Below are 22,496 nucleotides of genomic sequence, written 5' to 3' on the forward strand. Positions count from 1 at the left end.
TGGTCAGATAGCCACTGACAAAAAGTGGGAGGTTCCCGGAAAAAAATTGCTAACCGGAAGGGAAGGCCGGAGCCCAAGAAGAAGACAGCTGCCGCCGATGAGACCAGCGAAGGAAGAAAAAGTAATGTAAGTCAAAAACTTGAAATTAAGAATCATATGGGTGAAGATCAAAGACTGAGCCCGTGCTGGATTATTTTTTGTCGACAAGCTGTTTACTGTAATTTGATCTTATATGTTATTTCTTATTATTATTTTGCTTAGCATATCAGTTAAGTCCGGGCTCAGCCGAAATATCTTATCAGACTGGATCGAGGGGAGCTACGAACTGCCCTGCGAGGCAAACATATTTTTTAAAATAACAATATAAATAAAATAACAACGTGGCAGGTCAAGGGTGTTGCTTAGAAGAATGTGACATCGTTTCATGCCAACAGTGGACGCAGTAATAAGTCAGAGTCCCGGAGTTTCTCAAACGTCAGACAGCTGACGACGTAGGGCCGAGAAAAGGAAAGTTGTTTAACGACGCTTGGCTGTTCCTTCACACACACAGCTAATGCTATCAGAAGTCAAGCTTCCTTGCCAAGAAAATTAGCTTGAGTTTTGGTTGTCAGTTTACGCTAGCAAGTGGGCGCTACTGCTAGGTAAGCGATACGGTTGATGGTTCACATTATGTGGTCAGCGTTCATTTTGTTAGCCGAGTGCTCAGTGGGATTTACAAGTTACACTTGTGTCCTCTAAGTTAATGATATCGCTTGGTTATCGCAGCTAAATGTAACCATGCCAATGAAATTAGCCGTAGCGCTTTAGCCAAGACAGGTGCATTGTTGTTTGATAGCTACTTTATTGATTGGTTTTATAACGTTGAGTAGCAAGCCTGCACTCCGTGTTAGCTTAAGTTGGGCTATCATTGTGCTTAAGGTGGCCTCGACCTGGCAGAACTTTTTACATACTTGGAAATATTAGCTGTAGCTTAGCTACTCTAGTAAGTCAAGTTGCTGCCGCCGGTGTTGTGCCAAAAAGTGATCTTCTGCCAAAAAGTGATTTCCGGTATTTACCAGAAAATGATTGCCTGTATTTAAACTGTTGTAAATGACTTGCTGATCTTTAATCTGTGGAAAATATGTCAAACATATATCTCGTGAATGATATCAAGTCATTTTGAGCGAGAAACAACATTTCTGTCACAAGGTAGAAGCTGCAATCAGTTTTTGGTAGTGACTTGCATATATTCTTTATTTTTCAGGGTAAAAACTGTAATTGATCTTAAAAGTGTCTTTTTAAAGAGAAATCTGGCGAAGAGGGCAGCAGAAATCACAACAAATATAACATTACACTCTATAAAGATATTTTAAGTGACCAAAGAAGACTGTATTTATTATAATGTATAATAATGAGTCATAAACATACTTGAAAAACAGGTAATTTCTTCATTTTATATATAAGCCCTTCATAAATTGTATTGACTACACTCTTTTCACTAATATAAGCAAAGACGTTATACATAAAAACACATAGAAACATCAGAAATCACTTTATGGCAGAGGATCACTTTTTGGCACAACACCTGTTAAGTGTTTAAAAATTGGTTTGTGTGAGAGCTGGGGCTACAGTGTAGCCATCTTGTGTTCTCTCAATTAGATGCACTTTTAAGGTAGCTTTAATCTCTTTTACAGTCTTATACCTGTAATATCAGTTGCATTTGTGCATTACATTGCCTGACGCAGTGAATGTGTTTCACAGTCTCTTAAGTTGTACTTCTGGCAGTGCCTTCACATCATTAAAGTGTCATTACTGCTGACATTTATGCACGTGTGTCTTCTTACCTTTTAACAGCAAATACTTTCTCATGGTTGTGCATCTTCACTGCTTTTGTTTATGGCTTAATAAGGGGAACAGAGCTTGCCCTTTGAGACTGATGAGATTTACAGTTGCTTGCCTGAGCTCTCCTGTTTATGGCGTGTGGACCTTGTCCTGCTTAAACAGCCGCACTTTTTGACAAACCACCCCTAAAGAAAGAAGGGCTCCGATTTAGTTGAACACTTGAATGCATAACATTTGTGTTCTATGTCCTACATTTTGTACTCAGGCCACATTTCGGTTATTGTCTTTAAACTTGTGGGTTGCAACAGTTAAACAGAGAACTGGGCCTGCTACTGTGTTTTAATTTACAAAATGTTGATCAATTAACATATACCTGCGTAAAGGAGCAAATATCAAGTCCCAGTGTTTAATAATTCACCAAAAATCACGTGAGGACATAAAGGGGACAAAGGCTGTTTTAGGTCATTTGTTGAGTTGAGAGGCCTCTGTTTGGGATCCATCCAAAGGTGCAGACACAGTTGTATTTTTCATTTCAGCTAGATTTAATGTATAAAGGAATGACTTGTAAATAAGTACTTCCTTTGGTCTTTCTAAATGCTATATTTAAACATAAACTGAAATTTTAAATTTAAAATCATTGGCAGTTTACATTTTTACTACTACTTTTTTAAAGTTCCTATTATTACTATAATTTTAGGTGGTGATGATCTGGCCTCAGGCTAACACTGATTTTAGGTGTGGTGACTAAGGTTTTCAGGCAGAAATCACAAAGAAAGTAAGTGCCGGTGATGCTTGTGAGTGCGCCGTTTGCTTTTCCTGTTATGTCACCACATTCCCATCTAAACTCACACTGCCAAAGCTATTCTTTGTTTTATAAAAAACAAAACTGTAAAAGCAGCCATCTTGGATGCAGAGCATTTCCTGTTTCATCTGAGTTCCCAAGAATTGTTCTGCTTTTGCATCTTTGTTTAGGGCAAAATATTACCTTTGGCTGCAATACGTAGGCCTTTAATACATGGTTCTGTGTACGTGCAAATTTGGACACAGCCACCTGTACAAGCAGACAGGAGTGTGACCATTACATATAAAAGACAAAAGTATAGTCATGCAGCCTCCTCACATCAGATACCATTTCTTACATGACTTCACCCTTCATATAAAGTGAACTGTATAAGTCCCACTTTGCTTCCTTAATAGTGGTATTTTGGTGGCAGGTTGTTAAATGATTGTAAATTTATTAAGTGGCTGAATTCATTTTTTTTTTCTGTAATTTGAAGTATAATTTAACTTATCCTACTGTCCAGGCAAACTGATAATCAGTAACTACAGAATAACATTTTTAATTGTGTGACCAGTAATGGAAAATTAATCTTGTTGTTTTTCTACTGCAAAATATGGTCTCTTGAGAAATGCTGTTGGGTGAAAACTGCATTTGTGCATAAGAAGAACCTAGCCTCTCTTTAAACGTGTGCTATAGCACTTTCAGACTGACACTCAAATACAACACTTAAAATTAGTCATTAAAATACTTGGAGCCTGTACAAATAAGCCGGTCAGGTGATCTTTTAGCTTAGTTTTGTGGTGTTTGACTATGAACTTTTGTCTGTCAAGTGTAGTAGTGGTTTTAGTAAGAATACCACTAGCGAGAGAAAGCACAGTGTTAAAGTTCATGGAGGAGCAATAGCAATCCATGTGCCTTAAAATAAATTGTTACTATTATGCATGTATAAGTGCATGATAATTTGTGCATGGATTCTTAAATTTATTTTGCAATAAACCATAATCACTGCTAAGTTCTGGGATATGTTGGCAACAGAGCACACAGAGAGCCACAATAAATATTTCACAGCCTCTCCCTCTCATCTGTTCCTTTTTCCTGCCCCCCCCCCCCCCCCCCCCCCCCCCCCCCCCCCGACCTATGTCCCACTGTCTCTCCCTCTCTGACCCACTTCCCTGTGGAGGTTTGCAGTACCCATTAGGGATGCCATCAAAGCATCCGTCAGATGCTGCTTAAGATGTGTGACGGTCTGTATCAGTGTAACAAAGAGTCTCTGACTGCAAGACACAGTCAGCTGCTTTTAGCTTTCATGTTACTGTTATGGCGCTCAACCATTACTAAATCAGTTAGATTACTAAATCAGTTCAGTAGGTGGATTCTGTGGTGTGGCTAGAATTTGATTTAGTACTTTTCCCATATATGGATGTTTTACCCCCCCCCCCCCCCCCCCTTTTTTTTTTTTAATAAAAGGCTACATCATGTATCCTTGGCTGAAGATGAATTTTTGCTACCAACAAATATTTTCCTTGTATGTTTTATTTATGAATGACTGGAATGCAGGAGAATGTGGGGTGGGGTGGTGGTTGGCACTGCAAGAAGGTCCTGGGTTCAAATCCGCCACCTGGCCACATACTACTCTGGTTTCCTCCCACAGTCCAAAGACATGCAGTTAGTGGGGTTAGGTTAACTGGTGATTCTAACTTGGCCGTAGGTGTGAATGAGACTGTGTGAATGAGACTAGCCCTGCAACAGGCTGGCGACTTGTCCAGGGTGTACCCAGCCCAGAGTGATCTTTAGTGCGCTGCTGGGGGTGTCTACTGTAGATGTATACGGCTGTTGTTCCATGTAAGAATTAACTGACTTCAGTGGTCCCGAAGTTGGAAAATATTTCTTTAATCATAACACATGTAATGCCTGTGTGTTATGGCTATAATTCTTGTTTGAGTAACAGAAAACTGTAAAGGAACTGGCATGTTTTTATAGCTCCTTCTCTTCTGCAAATGCTAAATTGAACTAATTGCTCCAAAAATGTAATGAAAATGTATTGGAGGTAAGTTAGCAAATTGAATGACTGTAGCATGGCTGATGCACTGTCAAATAAAACATGCCTGTTCTTAATATTTCATGGCCAAAGCCATGATCTACAGTCACATGCTTAGATTAAGCACAGCTCAGCAGTGGGCTGAGAGATAAAAAGCCTGGCACAACCAAATAATCAGCAATGATGCCGTCACTTTAATTTTCCTCATTCTTGCCACCCCCCCCCCGTCTTTCAGGAACAATCCTCATGCTTGGCTTAAATACAGTACCATTCAAAAGTCTGAACACACTTATGTTTCTGCGTTAAGTTGTTCCTGTGAAAAGCTGAATCTGTCCCAGGTTTTAATGTGCTCAGCAGTAAAATGTCTTCTGCAATCTTCACTTCCTGCTTTGAGCAGAGTTGTGTTTCCTGTCTTTTGACCAAGCAGAAGCTGGCTGACCTCATGCGTATCACCCAACTGGGGGGAAAAAAAAAAAAAAAAAAAAAAGGCAAGGTTTCAGATACTCATAGCAGACCAAAGTAAAGGGAACAAATTAGTGGTGTTTTCTTATCCTGTTAACACTTAAGAATTTTATTTTGTGCCAGATTAGACTGTACAAACCACTTTTTTTTAAAGGTTTGAGTTCACTATGTAGAAACCACCACAAAGATCTTAATGATCTTTGAACTGTGGCTATTTTTGAAGTCACAAGAACACTTTTTTGTCTTCATATATTTACAGCCAACTGTTTTGCTTAAATGGCTTAATATAGGAATTTATCCAAAAGTAAGAAGTTCATCCTGCAATGCAATGTATAACTTAACCTGTGGGAGCAAGTCGGAGGACAGAGTTTAAAATCAGACCTTAAGTGCTTCTCCTCCAGCACTTGTTTATAGTAAATAAGGTTTGGTTATTAACTCTTTATCTTGAGGTCCACTGTGATTCGAGTTTTGGTGTCATCAACTTGGATTTTAAAAACTTTTACGAGTAATAATTCTTGTGTGCAGCTGCCTGCAGGAACAAGGAATTGTTTTTGTTTTTAGGTGGTTTGGTGCTCTTGGTATTTTTGACTGACTACAGGTTTCACAATCCCTGTGGTTGTTTTGAATGGAACTGTTTTGTGTTTGGAGTGAAGCTTAACTAAATTTGTTGCATTTTACAGCTCCCACCGGTGAGGCCACCTCTTCTTCCAGTAAAACTGCCAGCCAACCTGAACTTGCCTACATCCGGCTCAGCTTCATCAACCCTCCCCCCACCCCCACAGTGAGCCCAAGCCTGAAGTCAACTATACACTCTCTTCCCCCCAGCTCCTCCTTCTTTCTCCCAGTTTTCAACACCGCAGTATGGCAGGGCGAGGCGGACCAGCACGGACCAACGGCACTGCAGCGAGCAGCAAGATCTGTCAGTTTAAGCTAGTGCTGTTGGGAGAGTCGGCAGTGGGCAAGTCCAGCTTGGTTCTGCGCTTTGTCAAAGGCCAGTTCCACGAGTACCAGGAGAGCACCATTGGAGGTGAGCATATGTAGACATATGTAGCATCATGGCTACATAATGTCTTTAGAGTCAGTGCAGGACAGCAGGCTCTCTTACTGTATATGCAATGTCAAAGTGGTCGTGTACAGTGCAAAAGTAGTCTTTATAAATCATGTTTAATGTTTTAAAACCATAATGATGAACAAATATCGCTTGAGATTAACTTTGTTGTGCAGTTTTACCAGAAGTCAGACTGTACTTTACTTGTCATAAGTTCCCCATTGTGTTATAAGCAGTTCTTATTTCCTAATTATCTTGTTCTGAGTCTTAAAAACTTTTAAACTTAGGTGCTGGAGCAGAAAAACATGTCCTTGCTAGTTCAGGGAACTGCTTACTTGCGGGTCTTAATCTTTTGTTGATAGAGCCTACGCAGGAAGAGTGGTATAAACACTGCTAATGGAAAGAGCTTCATTATCTTTATAGAATGAATACGATAGGCCATCTGTGATATTAAAAGATTTTTGAGGTGATGGTTAAATGTGTTTTTCTCTCCGTTACGGTGTCTTCAGCCTGACTCCAGCTGGACAAAACATCAGTAACATGTTTCCTCTTCAGTGATCAAAAACAAAGTCTTTATATAGCTTTCCATATAATAGAAATGCATGGCCAAAAATGTTTTACCTTAATCACAAAGTTTGAGTTAATCAAAAGTGAGGGAAAGCCTCTGTTACCTTCAGGTCTTCATCTACCCAGCTCACTATTACTGCTACTTTTATTACACCTTCTCTCTGGTCATGAGCGGTAATGGTGGGGAGCAAAAAAAAACTGGGCGTTGTGTGACTGATTGCAACTTGTGGTGACTAAATGGTTCCCCAGAGCTTGAAGGTGTTGTGCACACACGACCACTTTTGATATCAAGGTGATTGTGCAGGTCGCCTGATAGGAGGCAACCTTTCTGCATACAGTCGCAGTCTGACTGTGATTACTCTGAGACTGTTGAAGGTTTGCAAATAATTGCTATCTAATCTATAAATGCAGACAGACTGTTGCAGCAACATGTTGCATTCAGTCTGAATGAGTCTTTGTCAGTTAATGCAACTTGAGGTTACTTGACTTATACTAATGACAGAGTTTAACTTTGCTGGTTGAAGAATAAGATGCCGTCCCACGGCAGTGTGTGACCAAGCTGGTGATCAGCATGAGGACGAGATACCAGGTTTTTGTGGCTGTGTATGGTTCTTCCACATGCTGCTGAGGCCCTTGTTTGTTAAATGAGTAAACTGACAATATGTCTTCAATCATTCAATCCGATGAACAACACCAAACAAGAGTCAATAGCAGAATAAGCTGTCTGGCATTAGCAGAGAAGATTTGGCAAGTTTTTGAACACACATTTCTTTAGTTTTGTGCTGTTTGTTATTGCAGTTTTTAACATTGCTATAAGCTAAGAATTGCAATAATATTGTATCATGAGTGAAGTATTGTGATAATACTGTATCATGGGGCATCTGGTGATTCCCGGCTCCATTGTTTGTTTTTGTTTTAATTCTTCTTCTTATTGTAGTGTCTCAGTTTAGTTACAGCTGTTTGTATTGCAATTCTGTATCATGCAAAGTAAACTGTTTAATTGGTGCTGTTAGTCAGTTCATTCTTTTTTTTTTCTGTCCATTTTGCTTTATGTAGAAGCAGCTTTTCCCATGTTTCCTGTATCACGTTGCTTGTGAGTAATCTGGCTGTAGGATGTAGGGACAGGAAGCTCAGTGCTTACTCACCAAAGACGTGAAACAAGTCAGCATCTTTTTTATTTTTCTACTGAACTTGTGGTTGGTCACCAGCGTGCCAGGTCAAAGATTGCAAAGCTTTAAAATCTGTGCTATGTGAGTGGGTTTATCTTAATAGCTGACATGTCCTCTTGATTTTGATGATTTTATCCCTTTTTAGTGCGACCAGTTTAGCACCACATATCAACTAATTTTAAACTTATTTTCGTCTTTTTTTTTAAATCCCAGTGACTTTTTTTCCCTCCTCCCTGTTCTATCAGTGACATAATGATTGCATAATGAAGTTTAGCTATGAAAGTCCACCCCTGGAGATAATGACGTTTCTGCTCTCTCTAAAATGTTTACGGTTGTCTTGTTCTTTGTTTTCAGCGGCCTTCCTCACACAGACAGTATGTTTGGATGATACAACAGTGAAGTTTGAGATCTGGGACACAGCTGGACAAGAACGGTATCACAGCTTAGCGCCTATGTACTACAGAGGAGCCCAGGCTGCCATCGTGGTCTATGATATCACCAACACAGTAAGTAACATGAGCTATGACAGGACTGTGGCCAAGACAGTTAAAAGTCTGATGTCATTTGTTTGCTGATCCTTGCGTTCCAGCCCGGGTTGATGATTACTTAATACAAGAGACAGCTGTAGACCTTTGGCCTTTTTTTTTTTTTTTTTTTTAATTTTTTTTACAGTCAAATGTAACATTTAAAACTAGCAGCAGTGATTTAAAATTTTAAAGCGCATTATGTAATGATGCACATTGGACTTCTTTCTTTATTTTTTGTTTTTTAAAGGATACATTCACACGTGCAAAGAACTGGGTGAAGGAGCTCCAGCGACAAGCCAGCCCGAATATTGTTATTGCAATTGCAGGGAACAAAGCGGACCTGGCCAACAAGAGAGCTGTAGATTTCCAGGTAATGAGGACGTTTTGTAATCAGTTGCTAAAGCTTGTGAAAGCTTCTGAAATTGTTTAACAGATGAATATGTGAGTTAAGACTCCTTGTATTTTTCTTGTTTAGGAAGCACAAGCATATGCAGATGACAACAGTTTGCTTTTCATGGAAACCTCAGCCAAGACTGCAATGAATGTCAATGAGATTTTTATGGCTATAGGTAAGTGTTTGACATAGATATAATTAGCTTATTTGACGCAGCAGGTGCCATTTTGTTTCATTACCAGAAAAATTCTGTATGGAAAAAAAAATAGCACTCAAATGCATAAATTTGTTCATTTATTTTAATTTTATTAATCACTAATGAAAATATCAGTTTGTTGGAGCCTTAGCGTCATGTTGGTGTCATGTTTAAATGGTACAGAAATTAAGCTTTTGTACTTTGTACCACAAAACAGCCAAGAAGCTTCCGAAGAACGAGCCTCAGGGTGGAGCAGGCATCGGTGGACGAGCCAGAGGCGGCGTGGACCTGCAGGAAGCCGCACCACAGGGCAGAAGTGGCCAGTGCTGTGGGGGCAGCAACTAAACGCAGTGAATCGGCCGACGCAACCAATCTAAAGCTTCGATCAACCAGACCAGAAATTAGCCAGTTGTCAAACAACATCCCATTGGTCAAACCAAGCCGTGGTCGGACCAACTACCCTCTGAGCAACACAGCACCAATTAACTGTTTGGCAAATGAATCCACTGGCCAATAAACTGCCAGACCCCACTGATGGTTTAAACTGATAAACCAAGCAACAGATCAAGAAATCAACTTAATTACAGAATCATGTTTCAATCCCAGGACTTGCCAATCCATGACCTCTTTATTGATGATGGACCCTTGATGTCGTCTTGGGGGTGGGGGGGGAACGCATTCTATTCATGGAAGATGGTAAAAAAATAAATAAATAAAGCAAAACAAAGCTCAGTCATTTCCAGTGGCACTTAGTAGCGCCATCTAGCTCATTTTTGTTTCTGTATTTGTGTAACAGGGGGGAAAAAAAAAAAAAAGAAATAATGCAACAGGAAGGAATATAAGCAGGTTCACTGGTCCTGTCCCTTCTATTCTGCCCGACTCTTTTTCATGCACCATAAATTTCTGAAGTTTTTTTCCATCACGGTCTTAAGACCCAGTTAAAACTCACATCTAGGTGCATGCAGCGTCCTTCACTTCACTTCCCTGGTCAGATTTCTGGAAAAGGTTTCTACCAAGAGAAGAGGAAAGGAAACATAAATCTTTCTCGATAGAGCTGTGTAGATTGAAATCTGTTTTTTTTTTCTTTTCTTTTTTTCAGTTTCCTTTGACACAGGCTGGTCAGTATGATTTTTAAAGCCTAGTCTTTCAGGTTTTACAATCATCCAACCATATTATTAAACAATATAAAGTAGTACTTTATTGACATTGTCACTTGTGTAATTTTAGCATTAATGAAATGTCTTTGAATCATCACTGTAAAATGGCAAATACATAAAGCAGGATTTGTTTTCTTGACCAAAATCACAACTGTGTACTGAAAACATGTTGCTGTATTTGTATCAGACTTTTCAAGTTTATAATCAAACAGTAGTTCTTGTCAAAACATTATCTTCCCAATCTCTACATGATGTTTTGTCAACCTTAATTATGTTGTGATGTTTTGTTTTGGTTTTTTTTGTTTGTTTTTTTGTTTTTTTTGTGTTTTTGTTTTGCTGTCTTAATTTTTCTCTCTCGAGATCTATGGTATTAAATGCACTGGTTCTATCATCATTTTGGTGAATCGAGATGTTATCCTCAGCTTATTTTTTTTTTTTTTTTCTTTTCTCTCTTTATTTGTATTCATATCAGGGAGGGATTGCTTTCAACGCTGTTGTCGTCATCCTGTTATGGCATCAAAGACTAGCACAACAGAACCTGCGCAGCAGTCGCTGCTGTTAGGTGGGGGGTTAACGGGGAGGCTGGGTTGTGGGTAGAGGAGAAAGAAGGAAGATGTAATTTTATGAATAAACAAGGGGAAGGTATCTTTCTTTGTATGCCTGTTTAATCATTTTATCTTATCTAATCAACTGTCACACTGACTTGATAATTTCTAGTAAGTACAACTAAGTAATGACAACTACGATTTGCACTGTTGTAGCTGAGTAGCCTTTATTCAGTATTTGAAGTGACATTTACAAATTGTTATTTTTGGACCCACTGATTGACAGAGTTTAAATAGCATGTATTATAGCTGGTCACAAATTGTCATTGTTGTTTTTACCAGTTCTATTTATTTCCAGATAGGAAGGAAACAGGAGGGGACTATCTTGGTGGGTCTAGATAGCCTGAGGTTTTCTGAAGATTAGACTTCTATTTAAACGAGTTTTGCTTTCTTGGTTATAAACACATGCTGACTTCAGTTCTTTGGAAAATACCAAATACAGTAATTCCTTAGCTAATTCAAGCGCATCTAAAGAGATCAATGAAATAGGGCTGTAACTGTTCAGTTAAGGGTCGATATGGGTTTACTGTTTGTTTTTTTTACATTTTTAGTGAAGAGAAGGTTTTGTGCCAAACAAGGTTGAGATGCAGTACATATACACTTTGGGCACATAAATTGTAGCCATCTCATCCAAACTCTATAAGCTCTGGACGTATGACACATACGTGTACACATATGCATTTATCTTATATAATTCATATACAACTCTATGAATGGTACTCATGGGCATTGAACAATGGGCGTGACAATTTGCATATTAACGATCATGAAACTGAGCTCACGGTCTGTTGTTGTTTGGTGGTGCTAGTTCTGTTGGTTACGCAGCTGCACAGTTTCTAATATTGGGGAAACCTGCAGTCAGCTGAGACTGAAGTCACTTGGATGAATGACTAAACATTTCTCCCACTGAAAATGATGCGTCCAGGTGAACAGAATCAATTCTCTGAGACTTCCTGAACTGGATGATTGAGCATGCATCAAGATGTATATAAAGGCTACTTTTGGCTGCTCTGCTAAGGGGTCATCGCGGCGGATAGTGCCGCATATTTGATTTGGTAGAGTTTTACACCTGATGCTCTTGCTGACACGCACCCCTAAAGGGGATTTGTGTGTCTGTCTGGAACTGAACTGGCAGCTTTTAAAATATGTGTAAACCAGTACAGTTTGGAGCAGCTAATATAAATGCACTATATACTGTTAGGGTGACATGTCTGTAGCCGGTCATGTAGTAGGGTAGGGCTATTTAATCCTAAATTAGACTGTCTTAAACTATACATATATATTTAGTCTTTCCTTAGTCTAAATGTATTTGATTTTGAAATTAATGTTATTCCTATAGGATCCTGTAATAAATAAATAATAAAATAAAATAGTATAATTTGATTAACCCAGTAAAAGTGCATCTTCTAAGATGAGGATAAAGTTTTATAAAAGCCCAAATAAAGCAGCTTTCAGCATTCTATAATAATCCTAAAGGAATTTAAAAATTGATTACACTACACTGACCTCTAGAGCCCCTTTTTTTAAGTATAAAAACTGATAACGCTTAGATGGCTACAGTTCCCCACTATAACCAGTAGAGGGTGTAAACCTGGTAACTGAAATGCAGGAAGGCAGGCGAGCGGAGAGCGCTGATAATATTTTAGGTTAAAGCATTTAAAATGGAAGAATATATAACTAGCAATATATTGAAGCTTAATTTCACTTATTTAGTTCTTTTTACCTGTCTTACACATACAGAAGAGTAGCGTATTAAAGGAAAAACCTGAACCCTTGAACCTCACACTGAGCAGATACGTTTGATCTATTATCCTGTGGGCGGATTTTTCCGGTTGGGGTCCATTAAGGGGAGGGGCACTATTTAATAATTCTGAAAAAGGAGCTATCAGTTCAAACCATAGACAGTACAAAACAACTGTGCTGCGATTTTATTAAATCCAACTTTCCAGACAGAACCTGAATGCAGCATATGAGCTAAAGGAGCTGAGGAAGGCTGTAGCAGCGTGGATATGTCGGACCCGGCGGCACAGGCCTTACAACCCCGGCTTCTTCAAGCCCAGTCTGCTGGGTCAGCGGGCTCCAGTACTGCTGCTACAGGCTCCGGGGCAGGGAATAGTGACCCGGTGAGACCAGGACTTAGCCAGCAACAACGTGCAAGCCAGAAGAAAGCCCAAGTCCGAGCTTTCCCACGGGCGAAGAAGCTTGAGAAACTTGGCGTATTCTCCGCATGCAAGGTAGCTAGCACAGCTAGCCAAAGTTCACCACAACAAAGCACTCTTCGGGTAGTATTAGCATTACTGTGTATAATCAGAAACAGACACAGTATGAAAACCTAACATACACGTTGCCGTATCGGTTTTTAGCCATACAGGTAGTCTCGTGTTTACTATATTATTCACAGGAAATCCCTAAAGACGCGTTTATTGTTAGCCTAACCGAATAGTCATTCATTGACGTACAAAAGCAGCAGCTGTCTTACTATTTAAATCGATGCATATGGTTTATTTGCGTATTCTCAGGCTAATGACACATGCAAGTGCAATGGATGGAAAAACCCAAACCCACCATCAGCCACACGTATTGATCTGCAACAGCAAGCAGCCAGCCTGAGCGAGCCCTGCCGCAGCTGTGGACATGCTCTGGGTGCAAACTAGCATTCACATACTGTTCACTCTGGCAATCTTGTAATAGTAAAAGTGTCTTATAGTTATGTATTTACACTTTATTTTATGCTTTGATTACAGCTGATCATGTCTCCCATCTGGAGAACGTGTCTGAGGATGAGATTAACAGGCTGTTGGGGATGGTGGTTGATGTGGAGAACCTTTTTATGTCTGTGCACAAAGAAGAAGACACTGATACCAAGCAGGTCTACTTCTACCTTTTCAAGGTTGGCAAAAGTCAATCTCACATCAGTGTGATTGGGGTAATGGTTTGGTTGGCATCAGAAGTTGATGTATGTGACTTTTTTTTTTTTTAAAACCCCTATTTTAAAATAAACTTGGCTCTTCACTTCTTCCCTCTTTCCTTAAGCTGCTGAGGAAATGCATCCTCCAGATGAGCCAGCCAGTTGTAGAGGGATCCCTTGGAAGTCCACCTTTTGAGAAACCCAACATTGAGCAGGTAAATTTAAACCTGACCGTGGCTTTAGTGAATGTGTTTGTCTTAAGCAGTGTGTACTGTTTGGTGAGTGCAGACGTCTTTAAATATCTTGTCCTTTTGTTATTTCAAAGGGGGTTTTGAATTTTGTCCAGTATAAGTTCAGCCACCTTGCACCAAAGGAAAGACAGACCATGTTTGAACTGTCAAAGATGTTCCTTTTGTGCCTAAATTACTGGAAGCTTGAGACCCCTACGCAGTATCGTCAGCGTACCCAGAAAGATGATGGGACGGCTTACAAAGTGGACTACACTAGGTGTGTTTATTTGATATTATACAAAACTTGTACGTACATTTACTTGTTGGAGTTCTGTAATGACTGCTATATGTCGGTCTGTATAATCAGTGTTTCTTCTTACGACCGCAGGTGGTTGTGCTATTGCCACGTTCCACAAAGTAACGACAGCTTACCGCGCTATGAAACTACTCAGGTGTTCGGGCGGAACTTGCTCAAGTCCATCTTCACCGTTACTCGACGCCAGCTCCTGGAGAAGTTCAGAGTTGAGAAGGATAAACTGCTACCGGAGAAACGCACACTCATCCTCACACATTTCCCCAAGTAAGGGCACGCTTTCTTGAAATGGGGTGTGCTCGTCTTTGAGTTAATGAAAAAGAACAACTGGAAAGCTACAGGAAGCCTGTCAGTCTATTTGTTTGTGTTTGGCATAGATTTCCATTTGTTTACATTAGCACTGGACAGTGCTCACATAATACAAATCTACATTCATCTCGTGGGATCGCTCTGTGGTTATTACATCTGTGCATGTGTGTCATCAGGTTCTTGTCAATGCTGGAGGAGGAAATCTATGGTGAGAATTCACCCATATGGGAGGCTGATTTCACGATGCCTGCCTCAGATGGCTCACAGCTGGGACATCAGACAGGTGAGGCAGTGATACAGTTGCACCTTCTTAAAAATGTGTTTGTTGCAGTGCAAGGCGTAACTTTTACTTTAAAGTCAAATGTTCGGGCAAACTGTGGGCGACTGCAGCAATCTGCTAGCGACCAAAGCAATCGCAAGGACATTTTTGGTGCAGGACCCTCTTTGTGACTGCTTTCACCTAGCAACTGCCATCAATCACTCGTCAGGTGGTCAGGGAATACACATTTTACTTGGTGCCAGGGGATCTCTAACTGGTCTCTAGACCTATGTGACTGAAGCCTTAGTTACTGTTGTTTAGTTTGTAATTATGTTAATCTTGCTGTCTGTCATTGCAGTGATCAGTCCTGCTTCAGTGTCTGGCTCCCCTGCTCTGTCAAAGTGTCTGAACAGCAGCTCTTCTCTGGGCAGCATGGACACTGGAAGTGTAGAGCCCAAAACAGGTGTGTGAGCCCTGCTCTTCTGCTTTAATTCCCCATCACTTTAAAACACAGACATAAGATTAAAACCACCTGCACAGGACCTCTGGGAATATCTTATGTCTGGTGCTGGGATGTCGTCAGTGGATTTTTTTTTTTTTTAATTCCTGTGGGTTGTGGGATGGGGCCTCTGTGGATCAAACATATTTCAGCATGTCCTATGGATGTACCAGAACCATGAGATCCTTGTAATGTTCTTTAAGTTTCTGAACAGTTATTTTTCCAGTGTGGTGGGGGAGGTCACTGCCATATCCTTGGTCTGTGTAGGTATTACTATTTATCAAAGTAGCATCCTAATGAATTTTAAGCTCTAAGATTTCCTAGAAGCACAATGTTCAATATTCACTTCGTCTGTCACTGGTTTTAACTGTTGTGGCCGATCAGCGTGTGTTTGAGGTACAGAGAATTTTTTTGTCTTTAATCAAACAGTGATGTTTCATAGCTCATTGTTAGCTAGTGTAAATGCTTTTCGTTGCTTTGATCTGAGAAGTGTTGCTCTCTTCAGGAGAAAAACGTAAACTTCCCGAGACCTTGACACTGGAGGATGCCAAGCGGATTCGTGTGATGGGAGACATACCAATGGAGCTGGTCAATGAAGTCATGATGACAATCACTGACCCTGCTGCTATGCTTGGACCAGAGGTCAGTCAGTTAAATTCCATTTACACATGGACACCTTTCAGTTAATAAGTATTTCTGATTGTCTTTTTTTTTTTTTTTTTTTTTAAATCAAACATATTGCTAGACTAATCTGCTGACACCAAACGCTGCCCGGGATGAGACTGCCAGGCTGGAGGAGAGACGTGGAATCATAGAGTTTCATGTCATTGGAAACTCGCTTTCCCAGAAGTCAAACAAGAAGATCCTGATGTGGCTGGTTGGCCTACAGAATGTCTTTTCTCACCAGTTACCTCGCATGCCCAAAGAGTACATAACACGACTGGTGTTTGACCCGTAAGACCGATATTCTCTTTTCCCGTGTCATGCCACCTTAGACCCATGCACTTTTCTGACATTTCCATTTTATTATTATTAATTTTTTTACAGGAAGCACAAGACCCTAGCCCTTATCAAAGATGGCCGCGTAATTGGAGGCATCTGTTTTAGGATGTTTCCCACTCAGGGCTTCACAGAGATCGTCTTTTGTGCCGTCACATCCAATGAGCAAGTTAAGGTAATAAAGGCTACACTTATACTCAGAGTTTTCAGTTCAGGAAGACCAGCTTACACATACCTATTTAAAAAAAAAAAGAAATGCAGCAGAGTCACGATGCACCGTATTGATCCCTTAATATTGAGTGCCAGCTTCTCTGCTCTTTGTTTGTTTTATTTCTGTTGTAAATAAGCTGCTAGGAGACAGATGTCTTCTGTTTATCCACTAAAACACTTATTCCTCACAGTTACTCTGTGTAATCTTTTAACATGAGCAGTATTGGTAGTTGGGAAGAGGAGAATATGATTGGGATTTCTTTTATAAATACTGTGCTTTCTCTCTGGTCTCTTGAAGGGCTATGGTACCCACCTGATGAATCACCTTAAGGAGTACCACATCAAACACAACATCCTCTATTTCCTCACCTATGCTGATGAGTATGCCATTGGCTACTTCAAGAAGCAGGTACTGCGGGCGTGACTTGTGCATTAACTGCCCCTCTGTTCCTGCTCTCCTTCTTGTCCTTCCATTAAATTTTTTTTTCCGCCCCCCCCCCCGCCCGCAGGGCTTTTCCAAAGACATCAAAGTGCCGAAGAGTCGATACCTTGGATACATCAAAGACTATGAGGGAGCGACCCTGATGGAGTGTGAGCTGAACCCTAGAATCCCGTACACCGAGCTTTCTCATATCATTAAAAGACAGAAGGAGGTACGTGAGTTGTTTTTATTAAAGCAAAACTTGTTTTCATTTTTTTTGTGTGTGTGTGTTTATTACATCTCTGTTTCTAATATTACATAAATTTGAAAATGTCAATAGATTATTAAGAAACTGATTGAAAGGAAACAGAGCCAGATCAGAAAGGTTTACCCGGGTCTCACCTGCTTCAAAGAGGGAGTGCGACAGATCCCAGTAGAGAGCATTCCAGGCATAAGTGAGTGTTTTTGTTTTGTGTGTTTTTGTTTTGTGTGTGTGTGTGTGTGTGTGTGTGTACTCTGAACAATACATAATCAGTATTATTGTTTTACTTACAATTTTATGTTTTGTTTTTTGGTCTTTCTATCTAGGAGAGACAGGCTGGAAACCCAGTAACAAGGACAAAGGGTAAACTCTTTGGATATATTTGATATTGACGTTCTCTGATGGTCTCTGCTTCAGGGACACTTGCATTGAACGGTTTCAAAATGATTGCGCAGTAAACTAAACAAAGCTCAGCTGAGCAGAATCGGGTGAACAAAAGTTGTCTAAAAACAACACAAGTGTAAAAAAAAAAAAAAAAAAAAAAAAAAGCCAACTAAATTTATTTATTGAATTTAATTTTATTGTCATGATTCTGTCATAATGTGAATATATCAGTATTCTCAGTGTTCAAAAATATATTCACCTAATTTTACCCTCTGTAAAGACTGTGGTGCAGATTCAGCAGCACATCAGTCAGTATCTCATAAAATATAAAAAGGTTTTTTTTTTTTTTTTGGGTTGTATTCTACAAGTCATCTAAGTATAGTCAACATTTTACTTATTACTTATTTGTCATTTATATTTCTGTAGATGGCTGGATGGATGTAGGGCAGCATGGTGGGTGGGTGGTCCTGTATCTGTGTGGGTTTTCTCCGGGTACTCTGGTTTCCTCCCACAGTCCAAAGACATGCAGTTAGTGGGGTTGGGTTAATTGGTGATTCTAAATTTCCCGTAGGTGTGAGTGTCTTTCTGTGTTAGCCCTGCGACAGGCTGGTGATCTGTCCTGGGTTTACCCCACCTCTCGCCCCATGACAGCTGGAATATGCCCCCCCGTGACCCTAAACAGGATAAGCGAAATAAAATGTGTGTGTGTGTGTGTGCATGTGTATATATAATAAAAATATAATAATTTTGTTTTTTAGAAAAGAGGTGAAGGACCCCGATGTGCTATACAACATGCTGAAGAACCTGCTGGCTCAGATAAAGGTGAGGCTCACCAGAGGCCTGTATCAGGAAGCAGTATATGGGGCTTAACTTCAGGGTTAACACTGGATTTGCAATGTTTGGATGATGTATAACTACTCAGCATGTCGGTGTGCCCTGTTAACAGATAGCCCAAAGCTTAAGACATCTTTGTCTTTCGCTAAACACCAATAAGAAATACCAGTTCTTAGGAGCCCCCTCCCCCCCTTGGTCCCTTCCCTGGGTTGACTGCAAGCAAGTTTAAACCAGTTCTATTGTTGTATAAGCCTAGCTTAAAATTGTGACATTATCCTAATAAAGGGCTCCTTATTCTTGTAGCTGTTGACCTTATACAAATCTCAGAATGTTGATTCTGTTTGTCACTCATCCAAGTGATGACTTGAGTCTCGGGTGACTGCAGGTTTCCCCAGTTTCATGATTGTTAGAGTGCAAATTGTCGTCACTGGCCGTGAGAACCATTCAGAGAGAGTTGGGGAATGGCTGCAATCACAGCATTGTAAGATGCTTAAGATGTACTGCGAGGCCCCCTCCTTGGTTCAGAGATGGCTGTTTTCTTTTCACATCAGTGGCCTCCTTGACTCCCCACTCAAACCAGCGTTCATCCCTGTCCAGGATGTGTACATCCTCATCATTCAGAGTGGCCACTGGCCTACAGGTAGTGTACTGTTTGTTTATAAGGTTGGGAAACCTGCACTCAGCTGAGACTGAAGTCACTTGGATGAGTGACAAAACATTTCCCCCGCTGAAAACACGACGTCCACATGAACAGAATTATTTTTCTGTGATTCTCTTACCTGGATGATTGAGCGTGCATCAAGACTTTATAAAAAGTTTGCAAGTAATTCTACTTAAGAGTTTGAATTTAGTTTTTATGTTCCAGATTTCCTCCTAAACCTACAGTGACTTTCTTATCACAGATATTCACACACTATTGTTTTGAATGCAGAAAATTTGTGGCTTTTACTCAATACTTTATTTAGCATTATAGTTTTCAATTTTTGTAAAAGTTGCTGCTCTGCTACGAGTCAACTTACCCATGTTTGTGATTGTTCATATGCTGCCAACACTGCCTCTTTCATGTGAGTGCACTCAGCTAGATTAAGAAACTCTGGATAAACTTTGTGGCTTGATAACCACCTTTGTGTGTGTTCAACCTGATAGCCCCAGTTTTGGGGTAAATAAAGGCAATTAAGGAAGAGAGATCCTTGGTGTGTTGAACTTGCTTGCTAGTACAGTCCCCAGCTAACACCAGACAGGAAAACACACACACACAGAGATACACAAAAAGCAACAGAGACTAACTTGGACTTTGTCACCTCTGCAGACTCATCCTGACGCCTGGCCCTTCATGGAACCAGTGAAGAAATCTGAAGCTCCAGATTACTATGAAATCATCCGCTTTCCTATCGGTGAGCATGTCTCTCTTAGATGATACAACCCCAGTTCCAAAAAAAAAGTTGGGAAGACTTGTTAAATTTAAATAAAAAAAAAAAATGCAGTGGTTTGCAAATAAACATGTATTTTATTCACAATAAAACATGAAAAAATCAAATATTTAAACCTGTGAAAATGTACATATTTTAAGGGAGAAAAGGTTATTTTGAATTTGATTGCAGCAACATGTCTCAAAGTTGGAACAGTATACCACTGTGTAGCAGCCCCTCTTCTTTTAACAACAATCCAAACATCTGGGAGCTGAGGGGACCAGTCACTGGAATTTTAGGGAGTGGAATGTTGTCCCATTTTTGTGTGATACAGGATTGTAGCTGCCCAACAGTCCTGGGTCTTTTTTTGTTGTATTATTGGTTTCATATGCATCAAATGTCCTCACTTGCTGAAAGGTCTGAACTGTAGGCAGGGCAGTTCAGCATCTAGGTCATGATCTCCATGTTTTCCAGAAAGAATTTCAGATTTTGATTATTTGTTACCATGGAACAGTTTTCCACTTTGGCTCAGTCCATTTTGAATGCACTTTGGCCCAGAGAAGACAGTGGTGTTTCTGGGTCATGGTCACATATGCCTTCTGCTTTGGACGACGGCGCTTTAACCTGCATTTGTGAATGGAGCAGCATGTTCACAGACAGTGATTTCAGCTAGTGTTCCTCAGTCTGGGGCTCCATGCAAGATCTCACCTCGTGAGGTAAGGATAATACTGAGAAAGGTCAGGAATCAGCCCAGAACTACAGGGGGGGGGTACCTGGTCAATGACCTGAAGAGAACTGGGACCACAGTCTCAAAGATGACCGTTAGTAACACAATATGCTGTCATGGATTAAAATCCTGCAGGGCGCACAAGTTCTCCCTGCTCATGCCAGCAAATGTCCAGGCCCGTTTGAAGTTTGCCAGTGACCATCTGGAGTGGCCATTGCCAGTCTCCAGACCTGAACCCAATAGAAAATCTTTGTAGGGAGCTGAAACTCAATATTGCCCAGCGACAGCCCTGAAACCTGAAAGATCTGGAGAAGATCTGTATGGGCCAAAATCCCCGCTGCAGTGTGTGCAAACTTTGTCTGCAATTACAGAGGTCAGATGTTTCCTGTAGTTCTTGACCAAGTTTTCCGTACCAATTGTTAAGTTCTGTTTTTCTATTGTATCAATTACTTAAATTAATTATTTAAAAATCATGCAATGTGATTTTTCTGGATCCTTTTTTAGATTCTGTCTCTCACAGTTGAAGTGTACCTATGATAAAAATTACAGATCTCTCCATTCTTTGTAGGTGGGAAAACTTGGCAGTGTATCAAATACTTCTTTTCCCCACTGTGCCTGTTTTTTAATGCAGTGCTACCTGAGTTTACAAAGATCACTGGAACCCAGTATTGATTTTCAACTTAGTGCGCAAGGGACAAAGATATTAAGGGTTCACGATTTCACATCGAGGAACATGATTCAGAAAGTGTTCCACAGTTTATGCAGTCTTTTTTTTTTGTGTAGATTGGTGAACATCTGTCCATCTTTACATCTGAGAAACTCTTTTTCTAAGCGGCTCTTTTTATACCCAGTCGTGTTATTGACCTGTTGCCAGTTAACCTAATTAGTTGCAAAATGTTCCTCCAGCTGTTTCTGTTTAGTCCCACTTAGTTTCCCAGCTGTTCGTTGCCCGTCCCAACTTTTGAGATGTGTTGCTGTCATCAAATTCAAAATGAGCTACTATTTTTCATGAAATGGTGAAATGTCTCAGCTTAATCATTTTTATATATTTTCTGTCCTCCATTGTGAGTAAAATATGGGTTTGAGGTTTGTAAATCCATTGGAGTCTGCTTTTTAGTTACATTTTAGTGTCCTAACTTTTTTTTGGAATTGTGGTTGTATATTAGCTCCAACTCTGCCTTATAGTTCCTGTTTGTTGTATGTAAGATATTACGTCTTAATTTACACATCGTTCTTGTTTTTTTCCTTGTTTTGCCCTCACAGACCTAAAGACTATGACAGACAGACTGAAGAACAGATACTATGTGACCAAGAAACTTTTTATTGCTGACCTACAGCGAATCATCACCAACTGTCGCGAGTACAACCCCCCAGACAGCGAGTACTGCAAGAGTGCCAATACCTTAGAAAAATTTTTCTACTTCAAATTAAAAGACGGAGGCCTGATTGAGAAATGACGTCTGCCTCAGAACTATTTCGACTGACAAGGAGTGACTTTCACAGCTGCCAAGCTTTTTTTTTTTTAAAGCTATTGTCATATCTGGGTTAATTAAAGGTTATGCTAAAGAAAAAAAAAAAAACACAGGGGAATTGTTGGACTTGTATCAGCCAGTTTAGCACTGCAAGTGTCAAAATGTCACCCAGTTAAATTTATCTGGTGGCATTTTCTCTTTCTTACTCTCTGTGGGTGGATTATCTGCACATACATCTTTCAATGAGTGTACCAAAGTTACAGGTCCAAGTTATAATAATGCTACTCTTTCCACCATTCTTTATAGTGTGATAGATTTGGTTTTGTTGCATTTTATAGGAGCCAATGTATAAGTTGTGTAGAGTTCATTCAAAAAAAAAAAAAGAGGAAAAAAAAATACTGGACCTTGGGACCTAAAGCCACGTTGCCTTCCATTACTGAGACACTTGAGCATCCCAGCCATTTTCATAGGAATGAATATAAATGTTCTAAGGGG

General features: G+C 40.1%; 2 protein-coding genes across 3 annotated transcripts; both read left to right on the top strand.

The window, feature by feature from the left end:
• Positions 1 to 53: 53 nt before the first annotated feature.
• On the top strand, positions 54 to 9,818 carry rab5c (RAB5C, member RAS oncogene family). The gene is made up of 6 exons (XM_030735940.1): positions 54 to 126; positions 5,783 to 6,129; positions 8,241 to 8,392; positions 8,661 to 8,783; positions 8,889 to 8,982; positions 9,221 to 9,818. The coding sequence occupies exons 2-6, from the start codon at positions 5,964 to 5,966 to the stop codon at positions 9,346 to 9,348; spliced, it is 663 nt and encodes a 220-aa protein (XP_030591800.1). The 5' UTR covers positions 54 to 126; positions 5,783 to 5,963; the 3' UTR covers positions 9,349 to 9,818.
• A 2,832-nt stretch (positions 9,819 to 12,650) lies between these two features.
• Positions 12,651 to 22,412, top strand: kat2a (K(lysine) acetyltransferase 2A). Of its 2 annotated transcripts, XM_030736626.1 has the most exons (18): positions 12,651 to 12,999; positions 13,285 to 13,408; positions 13,510 to 13,655; positions 13,799 to 13,888; positions 13,999 to 14,180; positions 14,292 to 14,483; positions 14,702 to 14,808; positions 15,143 to 15,247; positions 15,789 to 15,925; positions 16,029 to 16,237; positions 16,331 to 16,457; positions 16,791 to 16,901; positions 17,002 to 17,145; positions 17,254 to 17,368; positions 17,502 to 17,538; positions 18,318 to 18,381; positions 19,703 to 19,787; positions 21,793 to 22,412. In XM_030736626.1, exons 1-18 carry the CDS (start codon positions 12,775 to 12,777, stop codon positions 21,984 to 21,986), a joined length of 2,394 nt encoding a protein of 797 aa, XP_030592486.1. In that variant the 5' UTR covers positions 12,651 to 12,774; the 3' UTR covers positions 21,987 to 22,412. The 2 variants fall into 2 exon arrangements, with proteins under 2 accessions (XP_030592486.1, XP_030592487.1); XM_030736627.1 differs by lacking the exons at positions 13,285 to 13,408; positions 13,510 to 13,655.
• The last annotated feature ends 84 nt before the right edge of the window (positions 22,413 to 22,496 follow it).

The sequence above is a fragment of the Archocentrus centrarchus genome, chromosome 8, assembly GCF_007364275.1.
Source record: "Archocentrus centrarchus isolate MPI-CPG fArcCen1 chromosome 8, fArcCen1, whole genome shotgun sequence".
In the NCBI taxonomy this organism is placed as follows: Eukaryota; Metazoa; Chordata; class Actinopteri; order Cichliformes; family Cichlidae; genus Archocentrus; species Archocentrus centrarchus.

Bases quoted from the DNA above. Each gene is read 5' to 3' on its own strand.
- rab5c (XM_030735940.1), top strand. From the start codon at position 5,964: ATGGCAGGGCGAGGCGGACCAGCACGGACCAACGGCACTGCAGCGAGC. The intron at 8,784-8,888 runs GTAATGAGGACG...TTTCTTGTTTAG, and splicing joins AGAGAGCTGTAGATTTCCAG to GAAGCACAAGCATATGCAGA. The intron at 8,983-9,220 runs GTAAGTGTTTGA...ACCACAAAACAG, and splicing joins TGAGATTTTTATGGCTATAG to CCAAGAAGCTTCCGAAGAAC.
- kat2a (XM_030736626.1), top strand. From the start codon at position 12,775: ATGTCGGACCCGGCGGCACAGGCCTTACAACCCCGGCTTCTTCAAGCC. The intron at 14,809-15,142 runs GTGAGGCAGTGA...CTGTCATTGCAG, and splicing joins ACAGCTGGGACATCAGACAG to TGATCAGTCCTGCTTCAGTG. The intron at 19,788-21,792 runs GTGAGCATGTCT...TTGCCCTCACAG, and splicing joins AATCATCCGCTTTCCTATCG to ACCTAAAGACTATGACAGAC.